The 13,892-nt window shown below is 36.3% G+C and overlaps 3 protein-coding genes across 4 annotated transcripts; 1 reads left to right on the top strand and 2 right to left on the bottom strand.

Moving 5' to 3' along the window:
• Window positions 1-3,653: 3,653 nt before the first annotated feature.
• Window positions 3,654-6,445, bottom strand: LOC106306348 (ribonucleoside-diphosphate reductase small chain A). The gene is made up of 10 exons (XM_013742927.1): window positions 6,328-6,445; window positions 6,036-6,239; window positions 5,562-5,722; window positions 5,418-5,466; window positions 4,871-4,997; window positions 4,709-4,774; window positions 4,498-4,614; window positions 4,258-4,420; window positions 4,089-4,159; window positions 3,654-3,976 (listed from the first exon to the last, which is right to left on the bottom strand). The coding sequence occupies exons 2-10, from the start codon at window positions 6,196-6,198 to the stop codon at window positions 3,862-3,864; spliced, it is 1,032 nt and encodes a 343-aa protein (XP_013598381.1). The 5' UTR covers window positions 6,199-6,239; window positions 6,328-6,445; the 3' UTR covers window positions 3,654-3,861.
• A 125-nt stretch (window positions 6,446-6,570) lies between these two features.
• On the top strand, window positions 6,571-8,451 carry LOC106306349 (endo-1,3;1,4-beta-D-glucanase). Its single transcript, XM_013742928.1, has 7 exons — window positions 6,571-6,776; window positions 6,918-6,939; window positions 7,248-7,374; window positions 7,582-7,672; window positions 7,767-7,856; window positions 7,938-8,038; window positions 8,169-8,451. The coding sequence occupies exons 1-7, from the start codon at window positions 6,629-6,631 to the stop codon at window positions 8,307-8,309; spliced, it is 720 nt and encodes a 239-aa protein (XP_013598382.1). The 5' UTR covers window positions 6,571-6,628; the 3' UTR covers window positions 8,310-8,451.
• Window positions 8,442-13,084, bottom strand: LOC106306347. 2 transcript variants are annotated; one of them, XM_013742925.1, is made up of 14 exons: window positions 12,797-13,084; window positions 12,262-12,343; window positions 11,953-12,056; window positions 11,666-11,792; window positions 11,355-11,449; window positions 10,907-11,030; window positions 10,722-10,802; window positions 10,507-10,605; window positions 10,235-10,390; window positions 10,091-10,145; window positions 9,946-10,016; window positions 9,617-9,661; window positions 9,229-9,408; window positions 8,442-9,132 (listed from the first exon to the last, which is right to left on the bottom strand). In XM_013742925.1, the coding sequence occupies exons 1-14, from the start codon at window positions 12,832-12,834 to the stop codon at window positions 8,689-8,691; spliced, it is 1,701 nt and encodes a 566-aa protein (XP_013598379.1). In that variant the 5' UTR covers window positions 12,835-13,084; the 3' UTR covers window positions 8,442-8,688. The 2 variants fall into 2 exon arrangements, with proteins under 2 accessions (XP_013598379.1, XP_013598378.1); XM_013742924.1 differs by having other exon boundaries at window positions 12,259-12,343.
• Window positions 13,085-13,892: the final 808 nt, after the last annotated feature.

Here is a 13,892-nt window from a genome sequence, read left to right on the forward strand (position 1 = left end):
AAAGCAACTTCGATGACTTGACCAGCAAACTCTGCAAGGTCAGTAAGCGCCGCCTTCGTATAGTGGTTAACCGGTATGTTCCTCATTTGGACCCAGACCTCAATGAACTGCAAGAAATCAGGCGGAGGTCTCTCGACCCATCTTTCCATCGCTAGCGACCACTGGTTAGAAGTGTGAACTCCTCTGTTCAAAATATCTATCAAGTCATGTTCATACTTGAAGATAAACTGAAACCTGTCTTTAGAAAGGGTTACTCCTCTAACCCTGTCATATAGTTGCCACTTCCTTGGCATGTCTAGGATCAGATCCTTCATACCTTGACAATGAGGGTTGAGAAGACGTCCCACCAAACTCAAAATATTTCTCTCCGTAGAATAGAACTCTGGACGGTCAGGAATGGTATAAGGCTCTTCATCCTCTTCCAGAGTCATACCAAGCATCGCCTTATCCAGAGAAGGCTCCATAATTAAGATCCTTTGATTCTCAGGATCCACCGAAAACTTTTCTTTAAACCCCAAAATATATCTTGACAAAAACTTCTTTATCCAACCCAGAAAACTGCAAAACTTGAGCAGACTCCAACTCAGATCACCAGAATAGTACTTGATCAAGTCTTCTACACCTCCAAGAGAATCGATTGAGATAAACAACACTCAGCTTAATCGATAACAAAGGATTAAAGATTAGGTTGAGTAGCCAAAAGCCCAAAAGAGGGAATCAGAAATTTTATCGCGTTTCTTATCGCCTTGGTTCACGTGTCTCTACGCGACTTTTTTGGCACCTAGTTCCAATGTTTTTCTATGCAGCATGTATCTCTAGTTACCTTTTTGTGAAAGCACAAAATCAAGCAATGTTTTATACCTTACCGGTCCACTGTTCAACAAACTACCATCATATTTTATAAACTTGAATGCGCAAATATTTTTATTATTAGAACTTGTTATATATTGTTAACTGACTTTTAAAACATGATACAATTTTTAGGGAGTCTAATCCAATAGTTTATTTATTGGGGACTTGTATTTGGCTGTTTTACTTTTAAAGCCAACAAATTAATCTACATCTTTAATCGTTTTTTCCAAATGATCAGAGGGTAAAGATGCTAATCAAGATTTAGATCAGGAAAGGGCAGCTTGTTAATCATAAATAACATGTTGGAGAAAAACGAAACACGATAATTAGTTTTGATTAGTATTAGTCAAATCTCCAAAACTGTTTCAGGGAGATAAGTGGATCGGACCCAAAACAAAAGAGTCCCTTTTGATTCTGTTAACTAAAGGGTTGTTTGGTTGATGTCTCTTTCGAGTAAGAATCATATCTTGGTTGGTGAGCACACACACATACAAACACTAGTCACAATAGTGAGGTTCATGTTCTTTTGTCTTTCTGTCCAGTTGTCTGAAAACGAAGGCGTTTCAGATTTAGACTGCGCACCTTCCCATCTTTACACCAATTTCATCAATTTTCGTTGTATTTTTCCTCCCATGATCCAAGATTTACTTTTTGATCATTTGTACGTTACAATATTTGTGGATATAGTTAGGTGTTGTTTTGTTCTTATTTGTCTCTATAAATTTAGAAGGAGTTAGTTGGACCAAGTAATCCTAAAAATAAATATTACTATTTTATAGTAACTAATAAGGAGTAACTAATAAGGAAGTAATTTAAATATCTAAAAGACTAACATAATATAATGATTGGTTAAACACTTAAACTGCAGTAAGTCTATTTAGTTTTAATTTTTACTATAACTATAAAAGTTAATAATCATGCTTTTTTAGTTTTTAAAAACACACCTACAAATAAAGAAATCACTCTAGAAGACCTATTTTCAACAGCATTATTTAGTAAATTTTACAAAAACATATTAGTGTATAAATATTTTTTTCTCATGTAATTCTTCCAATTACATCATATATAACTATATTAAAAAAATTACAACCAATCATCCACAATATTATTCATTTACAGATTTTATTTGATTTTTAAGTTCATATATGATTTGTAAAATTTGGTAATTTTTAATTATAGTTTAATTAGTAACTATATTTTGTAAATTTGTATAAATTTATGTGTTTGTATTTAATATGTAAGACTTTTAAATTTCGTTAAAATTTACTTTAAAATAAAATTTATTACTAAATTGTATGATTGAATATCAATAAATTTAAATAATATTTATAGAACAGAGAATAAATAACATGTAATTTTGATAATAATAAGTCTGATAACCTATAGTTTTGTTGGAGATAAATAATTTTACTTCTAAAGGAATTAAAACAGAGATGACAAAAAAAAAAGACAAAAGAAAAACCGAATACAAACAGATAAATGCTATAATTTTTAGCCTAAAACTTTTGATAGACTGCATCGGATAATAAAGGATAGGCCTGGGCATAAAATTCGGAACCCGAAATCCGAACCGAACCCGAACCTAAAAACCCGACCCGTTATCCAACCCGAAACGTAAAAATACCCGAACGGATCTTGTAGGGTGGTACAAAAAATATCCGAACCCGAAGTGTTATTAACCGAACCCGAACGGGTAACCCGAAAAATCCAAAATTAATAGTCAATATAAATATTTTGGAATATATATAAGTATTCCAATTATTAAATTCAATATTTGTGGTAATATTATATATAATAATAAATGCTTTAAGTACACGACTAGTTATAAATGAGTATTTTATAATTTGCTCATTGAATAAAAAGTCTACTCTCTATAAGGCAATACATATTGTTTGCAAATGATGTTTGTTTTCATACTTGATTTAACATTTTATTGTTATTTTATTAATTTTATATGTGATAGATTAATTTTCATTTAATTTAGATGTTTTTCTTTATGTTTTACTTCAAAAATTTGTTTTTTACTTTGGTTATATCCGAACTGAACCGATATAACCCGAATCCGTACGATATATGATTACTTTATGGGTTATATGACGCAATACAATTTTGAACCGATCCCGAAGTGTTATTATCCGAACCCTATCCGTATTAATAAATTTTTAGTACGAGACCTAGAAACATAAACCCGAAAATCCGAAAACCCGAAAAATCCGACCCGAATGCCAACGGATACCCGAACGTCCAGGCCTGATAAAGGATGATAAACAGACTTTATAAAGGTTGGCCAAGTGGGAATTTTTAAAAAATGTCAATGGGGTTGTAGAGTTTTCTTAAAGTATACAGCTAAGCCGCACCATATAATATAAATTATTCCATGTTTCTCCAACGAATTGGAGTGTTTGGACTATAATAATTGTTGGTGGTAAGTTAATTAATTTTTATTAATACGGTTTTCACTGTCACATGGTGAGCCAGATTGTTAAACGACATCGTCACATATGTTGGCTTCTTGCATTGGAAGTCATAACTTGCTCGCGACTATATATCAATTCGTTATTTCAGATATTTATAGAAACTAACAGTGTATGTCCAAGTCCTAATAATACCATTGCTTTTTTTGTTAAGCTTTGTTTCAGTTTCATTAATGCACTGTAAACGTGTTTAATTATTATTACTACCAAACTAGTAATTGAAGACATTGATTGACAAAACCATTGAAACATTTTAACAACAAATAACAATGATATCTCACCATTTTAGTTGAAAATATTTCTTATTATTTCAGTTATATATTAACTAAGATGTAATATTATTACACATTAAAGAAGGCACAAATAATAGTAACATAACATCTATTGCTAATAAGCCAAAACCAAAACAAATGGTGATTTTAAGTGAGTTTGTTTCTTCTTCTTCTACTACTACTAGTCTACTACACTGTTCCCATTTTGGAGTAACTCATAAAGAATGAGATGAGCCCTTCCCAGAGTCAATGGCGAATTTCATTCAAAAGTCCTCATCAATCTTGAATTCGTAGTTCTTATTACCTTCTTGGAGGCTTGACATAACAGATGCTTTCTGATACTCTCCCACTCTCTTCTCAAAGAAGTTTGTCTTCCCTCTGTCATATAAAATAGCAAAAAACCACACTTAACCAATGAAGATAAATAACACTGTTCTTGATCAGGTTAATGCATCTTAAGTTGAGTGAAATTCAAAAGAGATATACTTACCGGAGAGATATGAACTCCATCCAGTCAAATGGATTATCTGCTTTGTATCTCCTTTCACATCCCAATGTAACCTACAAAAAAAAAAATGAGAGACAAATCCATGAGATTGACACAAAAAGGCAGTTCATGCTGTAAACAAGAGGGAGAATTAACATTAAATCCCTTATACCAGAAGACGGTCTGCGACAAATTGTATGTACTGACTCATGAGGTTTGAGTTCATTCCAATCAGATCGCATGAAAGGGCCTTGCAGACAAACTCTGTCTCAATTTCCACTGCCTCATGAACAATCTGATAAACTTTCTCCACAGGAAGCTGCTTCTGAAGCAAACTGCACAAAGTTTGATAAGGAGTAAATGAACTATAGAGATGCTTTGCTTATAAAACACAATGCGGATTGATGCGTACCTGTACAAGAGACATGCAAAGTCACAGTGGAGACCCTCGTCTCTCGATATAAGCTCGTTTGAGAAAGTCAAACCAGGCATAAGACCTCTCTTCTTCAGCCAGAAGATGGCACAGAAGCTGTAAAAAAGAAGTCATGTAATGCTTAACTGCTTATACACAAAGTCTGCTTGCTACTAAGAGCTACATAAAACGCAACAACAGGAAAAGGTACCTTCCGGAGAAGAAGATTCCTTCGACGCATGCAAAAGCAACAAGCCTCACAGCAAAAGACATAGGACTGCAGCAGACAAATGGTATATATACTGACTGATTAGACAGATGTTTCTTGGAACAACTAAATCCGAGCAACAAAAACAAGAAGTTGGATTGATACCTTTGAATCCAATCTAAACACCATTTAGCCTTGTTGGAAATGCAGGGAATGGTCTCAATAGCATTGAACAATCTATCCTTCTCCTGCGAATCCTTTATAAACGTCTCCAGAAGTTGGCTGTACATCTCTGAAGTTTCCCAACAGTAAGAAAAAAAATAAAGAGGCTCTAAATCAGTTTTACTTGGTATACTCAAAACCCAAAATGCTACCAGTTATAGAGCAACTTGCAAGACCAAAAACCTAGGTCGTAGTCTTAGTTTAGTGTACCCGGCCAAATCTAGAAAAACTTAACCATATCAAAGGTCAAACTGGATACTGGCTACAGCAAGTCTTATGGTTTTGGTCCTCAGATGTTAATGTTCATTCGCCATGACAAATAGAACTTAACAAAGTAAGCATCCCTATGAAAACATACAATCTATCTAGCCAGGCTTGACTTAAGGATATCTCAGAGTTTGCAGTAAGAATCAGAACTGAAAACATTTGAGAATATGCACAAAAGATGATATAGAATTTCACAAGCTTCTATAATATGCACAGCACGTACCAGAATGAATGTTCTCCATGGCAATTTGAAACCCATAGAAAGCACGAGCCTGAGAATCCAGAGAACAGTCTGTATTAGATGAAACAGTTTGTGCAGGTTTCAAGATATGTCATGCCCTAGCATACATATATTATATATACTCACCTCAGGGACTTGGACATCATTCAAGAACCTAGCGGCCAAATTCTCCAAAACAATCCCATCTGATGCCGCGAAAAAGGCCAGAACATGGCTGATGAAATGTTTCTCTGAATCCGACAACTTTTCCCAGTGCTGCACATCCGTCGAAAGATCAACTTCTTCAGCTGCAAAACCCATTCATTAAAAAAAAAAAAAAAAAAAAAAAGTAAAACAACCACTACGAGAAACAGAGCAATCACATACACATGACATGACTAGAACATGATTAGAATTAAAGTCCTTTTTGCATAAGAATTAGAAGCAAAAAACATATTCTTCTCCTATTCTCCGTATCCAGCAAACATCTATTACAAAGTTAAAACCTAAAACTTTTACAATTCTATAAACAAAGTTACAAACTTTATTAATCATCATTCAAAATATTCGAGAATAAAACAAAGTAAGTAAAACACACACAAAAACAAAGAGAGGACAAACCAGTCCAGAAGCTGGCCTCAGCCTTCTTATACATCTCCCAAATCGACTTGTACCTAATTGGGAACATAGTGAACCTCTGGTTCTGCGCCGTTAATAGCGGCTCCTCCGATTCTTCTTCTCCTCCCTCCAAGTCCCTTCTTTGACCGTCCTTGAGCGAACCCATTCGTCTCTCTCTGTTTCCTATTCTTCAGTTCTGTTTGGGTTCTGAGGTTGAGAAACAGAGGATAAGTAAGATACATAGAAAGAAAAAAAAAGGAGAAAAACCCTTGTAAAGAAACAGAAACCGACAAACCTGTCTTGTGTTTTTGTCTCTTTGGATGGCGGAAAGCGATCAACTAACTCGTGAATCAATCGCCATCTTCTTCCCGTCGTGGTTCCCAACGCAAAATATTTTAACCACAACAACAAGGAAAGTTAAAAATAATAAATAAATCGCTTTTTAACTATGTTTTTAACTTTTTACTTTTTAGTTAACGCACGTGTGCATTGTTACTTCCACCTAACAGTGCACACGTGTGGGTTGTTAATGTGTACCGTCCCTTGCTTAAAGCGGAGGGAGCCTTTGTTCTTGTCTCGGCGAAGAAAGGAAAGATATGTCGGGTCATCAGTGTACGGAGAACCCGCCTAAGCTGGATCCAAATAGCGGGTCGGGTCATGTAGAGAAGCTAGGCGGCCTCGACAGTTACGTCTCTGGTTCGACTGACTCAAAGCTCGCCGTGGTTCTTGTCTCTCATGTTTTCGGTGAGCCTTTTCTTCACTACTTTTCTAACTATTGAGTAAAGAAGTGTTCTTCTCCTTTAAAGTATCAATCTTTCTGAACTTGGTTTGATTTTTAAGAATCTAAAAGAACTTCCTTTTTTTTTTTTTTTTGGTCCTCCGCAGGATATGAAACTCCACAACTGAGGTAGTTTAGTACTTACTGTAGATGCTCACTAGAACCCCCAAGTATCAAGTGTATGCCTTTTGTTGATAGGTAGATTCGTATCACATTTTGGTTGGTAATAGAACCCCAAGAATCTATTACAAGAAGGACAATCCTAATAGAACCCCAAAGAATCTAGTGTCACTGGGGAGTTAATTTTGTCTCCTTGTGCTAGCTTCTAGATCGGAAATGATATAAGAACGTTTTGACACTTTTTTTTTTTTTTTCTATGACTCGAAATAAGTATCGTGTTGTAACTTGCTTTGGTTTTTGCTTGTTCTGTGACACAGGAAACTTGCTGACAAAGTTGCAGAAGCTGGATTCTATGCGGTGGTTCCCGACTTCTTCCATGGAGATCCCTATAATCCCGCGAATGAGGATCGACCACTTCCTATCTGGATAAAAGATCACCCACAAGTTAGTTTCCTCTTCCTTTATCCAAGTCAGTGTTTTTTTTGTTTTTTCTCTCTCTCTCTGAGGTTTCTAATGGTCCTACTTTTCCATACCTTCTGATGATCATTTGAATGCATTATTGTTTGTTTGTTTTCGTTGATGATTGCAATGTTAGATTCTAGCCACTGCTTTTATTCTTATTTGAAATGAATCCATGGATTGAATTTGTAGGATAAGGGTTTTGAAGACTCAAAGCCAGTAGTTGATGCCTTGAAGAACAAAGGCATAACTACAGTTGGAGCAGCAGGGTTCTGTTGGGGTGGTGAGTTTGGTTTTGCTTCATCCCATCTTTAACAAAATGTGCTCCATATTTTGTAACAGAAACTCTTTTGTTTCGTCTTGTCTTCTGATCACAGCAAAAGTTGCGGTGGAACTGGCGAAGCAAGAGCTTGTTAAAGCTGTTGTTTTGTTACATCCTTCTCGTGTTACGGTGGATGATATCAAGGGTAAGTAGATATTTGATTATGATTTTACTTGTTTTCCCTTCTTCTTTGCTAATGGTAATGCGATGACCGTGATTGAACCAGGGGTCAAGGTTCCAATTTCTGTGTTAGGAGCTGAATACGATCAAGTGACTCCTCCAGAGCTCGTGAAGCAATTCCAACATGTTTTAGCTACAAAACCTGAGGTACTTTGTTTGCTCAGCTTATTCACTTACCTTTATTGTTTTTCAGTTTCTAGTAGCTGGTCTGTTTAAGGAAGAAACTATTTCTGTATTCTGCAATCTGACTAACCATCAAGCGAATATGATGTTGAAGGTGAAAAGTTTTGTGAAGATATTCCCAAGAGTCAAACATGGTTGGACTGTTAGGTACAACCCGAATGATCCATCAGAGGTTAAAGCCGCAGAGGAAGCTCACAAGGACATGCTCGTTTGGCTCACCAACCATGTCAAGTGAGAAGCTTTGGTTTACACAGAATAAAGTAACGAGGCTTGAGATGCTGTAAGAAAAATGTTTTAAATAAATAATGTAGTATCTTCAATCTTCCTCGAGTGTATTCTTCTTATAAACAAGTACTTGCAAAGGAATAATTGAATCATCATCAAATGTTTGTAACAAGAGTAAGAGGATAAAGAACACTTAAACAAGTACATGGAACGAACAAAATGAATACCCAAGAACACAAACAATTTGAATCAAATCATAACCAAACCCAAACAATGTTAAGCCTAACATTGACAAATCACTGAAAACAAACAAACAAACAAACTAGTTTTTGGACATATATGCATGGACTTCACCAAATTGCCAAAATCAAATTTATCAATAACTGGAATCATTTGTTGTTTTTGAAGAAGTTGAGATCCCACTTACGTATTAACCCGTCAAAGACTTTGCCTGGTGCGCTACTAGTACGTTCAACTGTCACTGTGGCCTTTGTATCTGCCGACATGTCACCGTTCTCGCTTGCATTCTGGCTCGTGCAGCCAGGCACAGAAGCATCTACGGGTGCTGTTAGAGAATCCGAGGTCCCATTTGGAGCTTTGGACTCGGAAGATGATGGTGCTACATCCCCGCCGACTGTTGCTGGACTCGAAGCAGAATCAGTAGTCTCTGACTGGTTTGCTTGAGTTGAAGTTGATTCTTTCCTAGAAAGAAGGGGTTCTTGTGCAGTTTGAAAAGAATTGCTGCCAAGAACTCTCTTCTCGGGAGATTCTTTTTTCTCAAGACTTTGCACTTCCAAGTCCTTCAGTGACTCCATCACCGCTTTCATAAGCATCTGAACCAAGTAATAAGATTTTGAGAAATGTCAACAGAACATGAGACAATACTACAAGGTTTAGTTAAAGTAGAATATCCACTTTTTTAATCTCACCCTTTCTTCTTCCTCTGCATTAGATGGGATGTCCTCTAAGTGATACTCCAGATATTGGTCATCATCTAAAGCCATCGCAAGCTGAGGAGGGTACTGATCATGATCACCATTTGACAAATCAAAGCTTATCATATCAGGAGATGATGAACTGTCTTCACGGCCATCATGATTCTCTTTTTCCTGAAACGAAATCATTATGCCACATCGGCTATCTTCATTTCTTTGATTTCTTTTCATTTTTTATGTACAAGAATATAAGATAGTCACCATAACACATCTCTCTCTACTGTGGTTCATCCAATTACCATTATATGATCAAACGACCATATGCTTAAACATGGTGACTAGTAACTATGAACACAAGAAAATAATGAAACTGATCTTATACCTTTGTTTCTGATGGAGAACCGTTGGATGTGACATTCGAAGGAACCTGAACGAAGTAATAGAAACCCATCAATACTATGATGAAGAAAGCTTGAAACTACAACCCACAGCCTTCTCTTTTACTATATTCATAAGCTTTAAGCTCTTTCTGTAAAGTTCTATAATCAGATTGCAGTGAAGGAATATGAAAACTGGAATTTTGGAACGTTAGGTGAGCAATTGATTGCTTATCATCCGAATTATGGAAAACAAAACATCAAACCTATGCATAAGTGAACTGTATTAGACATTAGCAATTAAAAAGACCAAGATTAGCCACGAATTACTGACATCTGTGCGACTCATGGGTCTTTTCACGCGGACTTCATTGATTGCCTCAGAGATGCTACTCCCGGCTAAACCTGAATAGTGACAAAATATGTCACCTTTGAGCTCAAATATCAGAAACTTAAAGAGGAAGACCAGTATGACTCACTCTTCTGCACTGATGATTGTGGAATAGTTGTGTCATGCATAGTGCCCCAACTGCCCTGAACATAAAATAAACAACACTATTGACGTTTCTTGAAGCAGAAACAAGAGAGAAAAGTAAACAGTCATAAGTGCGAGATGACATTACCTTTGCTAAGTACTCATCTAACGAGTCATAAAATGTCGGCCCCGTAACCTCTGGTGGACGAAGGACGTTGTGGAAAAAGATATTTATCGAATCAAAGTAGAACTGAGGCCGAGGAGAGTTGTGATCTCCCTCAAACTTGATGATATTTTTGTCACCCTGCCATAGCCATAAGCAAGATGTTTGTAGCAAAGAATATAGAGGCTAGCAGAAGAGAACATATAAGATGAACAATGGGCAAGATGAAGGAAGGCTAGCAAGAATTGGAAACTTACTACGTAGGCTTCATATATAAGATCTGAATGATGAGGGCGAATAAAGTCATCATCTAAGGCATGTCCAAATAAAACTGGAACAAAACTAGACTTTGCTACCTGCAGCATGAAAGATAAAAAAAAATGTAAGTGGATATATTTTACCAATCAAAAACTTTCCCAACTAGAAGGATGATCATGGCAAAAAAAATAGACATTTGAGTAGAGAACACAACCTTAATGGTATTCAGATCCGTTATATCGAACTTTGCCTTTTTCTGAATAGCTCTCCGCATGAACTGTATTGCAAATTTCACCTGAACATACAATGGAAAGAGATAAAAACCATAGAATAAAAGCAATGTGGAAAACCTTGTAGTAGAGAGAACAATAGCACCAGAAAGATAATAAAATTGCTTACGGTAAACTTTGGTAGACGGAACTTATATGTATCTACAAGTTCCATCATCAGATCAACCAAATCGGAGAAAGGGCTATCTAAAATCATTCCTGCAATGGAAGGATCCTCAGCTCCATACATCAAGCTGTAACAGAAAAGATGATTCAAAACAATGACATCACAGTTTAGCACGCAAGACAAGTGATGGCAATAATAAATTGCTTATTTCACAACTTCATCTTAGCTCGTATGGTGGTTCAAGTGAGACATGTGTTAGGTATGGCTAATAACTGGAAAGTACCACAGTATCTATTCACCTCTCTAAAGCTACTGAAAGTTTCACAGCATAATGAATCGCCCGTACAATTTACTTTCATTGATACTGTTCCAAACCATTACTTAAACTTTATGCAACAAGGAAAAATGAATATGTTCTTATAAAATTGACAAATCAGAGACTGGAAGAAACCTCGTGACAGCACCCATTGAACGCCCCCATAACCCTATCAGGGATATATTTCCATCCTGCCGCAAGAACTCAACCACCGCCTTCAGATCATCCTTCTGCAAACACTCACAACAGGTTTAAAAATTGTTCAGAAGAACGATCAACAATCTCTCAGAATAAACAGTAATTTTATAGGCGAAGAAAAAGACACAGAGAAACTGGTGAAGGACCAAAATCAAATGGAATATGCCTTCATACAGATAAATATAGGATGCCTAAATGTATTTTGAAGAGTGGACGAAATAAACAAGAATGATTAAAGGAGCACATACCTCGTTCCAGCCTAAGGTGACATGTTCCCCGCCAGAGAGACCAGATCCCGAAAAATCAAGAGTGAAAACTGTGATGTTTGAAGGCAGCAACATAATTGCGGCTTCACTACCATCCGCTCTACATCCACTGAATGACAAAGTTGCAGGGAACCATTAAGTAATGCTAAAAAAATCACGATGGTCCTCAACAGGAAACAAAAGGGTAAAAGGAAATACAACGTTAACAAATATAACTCATATCCCTGATAGTAAATTGCACAAAGGAGCTCTATGAAGCGTTCATGTACCTGTTACCATGGCAATATATTACGCAGGGTAAAGGTTTTCCTTCAGGGCGTTCAACTGGCATGTAATGACTACACTGGAGAACATCTCCCCTACTGTTTTTAATCTGCCAAAAACGCATCCGAATAACACTATTCACTTACTAATGAGGAGTTCACAAACAATTCTGATTAGTTGTCTTTTAATAAGGTTCAAAAGTTACATACAACTTATCTTTCAATAAACAGACTTTTGACTTTGTAAGACAAATAAAGTTCCAAGTTTTTATTTACATAAAGCTTAGAAACGAAATAGAAAGCTTTTATTACCACCTCTAAATCTTTTCTTTGATACCATCTGCCTTTCATCATGAAGTCCTTTTCCAAGAGATCATGTTCCGGGTCATACTCAGCTCTGCATTCACAATTTCACATAAGAAGTCAAATAAACAAAAAAAAAGTGAAACAATAATCTGGCGGATGCTCTTAGGAACATTTCTAGTTGTAACTTACAACATAGTAACGTCTCACAAGTCTTAGACAGTAATATCAAATATAAACAGTAGAATCTGAGTAGTAAAATTTCAGAATGAGATCACGTGGGTGCCCAGTAAAAAAAAAAAGAAGAAGATTTCTTCTGACTCAGAAGAAGGTCAAGCAAGTACAGTTGATATGAATGCTAAGTAGGAAGAAGACAAACTGCAAAAGGGGGTTCGAAGTGGTCCATTTAATTTTCCGGGAAAATGACAAATCTAAAATTGAATGCCTACACGATCGAATCTAATACTTACGATAACAATTCCGAAATCAGGAAATCGAAAGATGAAAGCTTTAAAAGGAAATCAAAGAGGAAGGAAGGTTCACAAACCTTGGAGGTCGAATGATGAAGTTGACAAGCTGCTCCATTTCCAGAATCTAAAATAAAATTATCACTCTTTTCTCATATTTAATATCTTTATCTTCTCTCGATTCGTCAACTCGAACCGAAATAATTCGATTAATTAAAAAAACTGCAATTTGGCCTGTAAAAGCCTTAAGTCGAAGAAGATGGAGTTGTTTCAGAGAGAAAGAGAGAGATCGAAAGGGAAAGAGCGAAAGAGACAAGCTTTAGAACGGATTATTGTTGTTGAGGCTGGAGACTCTTTGTTTGTTTTTGTTTTTCTTTTCCATTTTATGTTAATTAATTAATAAAGTATTTAAAACTTGCAAGTAACCAATATTTTTTGCCACTTACGAAATTTATGACTTATTTGGCTCTAACACTTTTTTTTATCGTCACAATTTGAGTATTAACATAAGAATGTGTTGTATATTTCTTATTGGTCACACCAGTATATATATAGTGGTCATACAAGGTGGAGTTAAAGAAAGAATTAATTTACATAATGACATGGTCAAACTCATAAAGACATAAGGTTAAATATGTCTTCCATGTGGCTGGATGTAAACCCCCAATAGACTCTAGTCTTGAACTTGTATGGTCTAGGTTATGGACCATCCACTTCATGATTCATAGCACTTCTCCTTGGATGTCATAACCATATAGGGTTTGTAACATGCTAATGTTGCCTCATTAAAATCTCTCCCGGAAAACCCAAAACCGAATGTGGTAAAAAGGGAAACCAGAGAAAGGAAAAAGAGTACAACACACATTACTCCCCCTGATTTGGACATCATTGAAGGTCCTTGAGTCTACGCGTGCCAATCTTGTTGCGTGAACTTCCTGAATGTGAAAGAGGGCAATGATTTGGTGAAGAGGTCGGCTGAGTTTTCACTAGACCGGATCTGAAGGACGTTGACCTCTCCAGCTTTCTGCAACTCATGGGTAAAGAAGAACTTGGGTAGAATATGTTTGGTTCGGTCACCTTTGATATATCCGTCTTTGAGTTCAGCAATGCAAGCTGCATTATCTTCATGTATGATGGTCGGACCCGTTGGGTCGCATATGGACGCATAATGTGGTC

Source organism: Brassica oleracea, chromosome C7 (genome assembly GCF_000695525.1).
Source record: "Brassica oleracea var. oleracea cultivar TO1000 chromosome C7, BOL, whole genome shotgun sequence".
In the NCBI taxonomy this organism is placed as follows: domain Eukaryota; kingdom Viridiplantae; phylum Streptophyta; class Magnoliopsida; order Brassicales; family Brassicaceae; genus Brassica; species Brassica oleracea.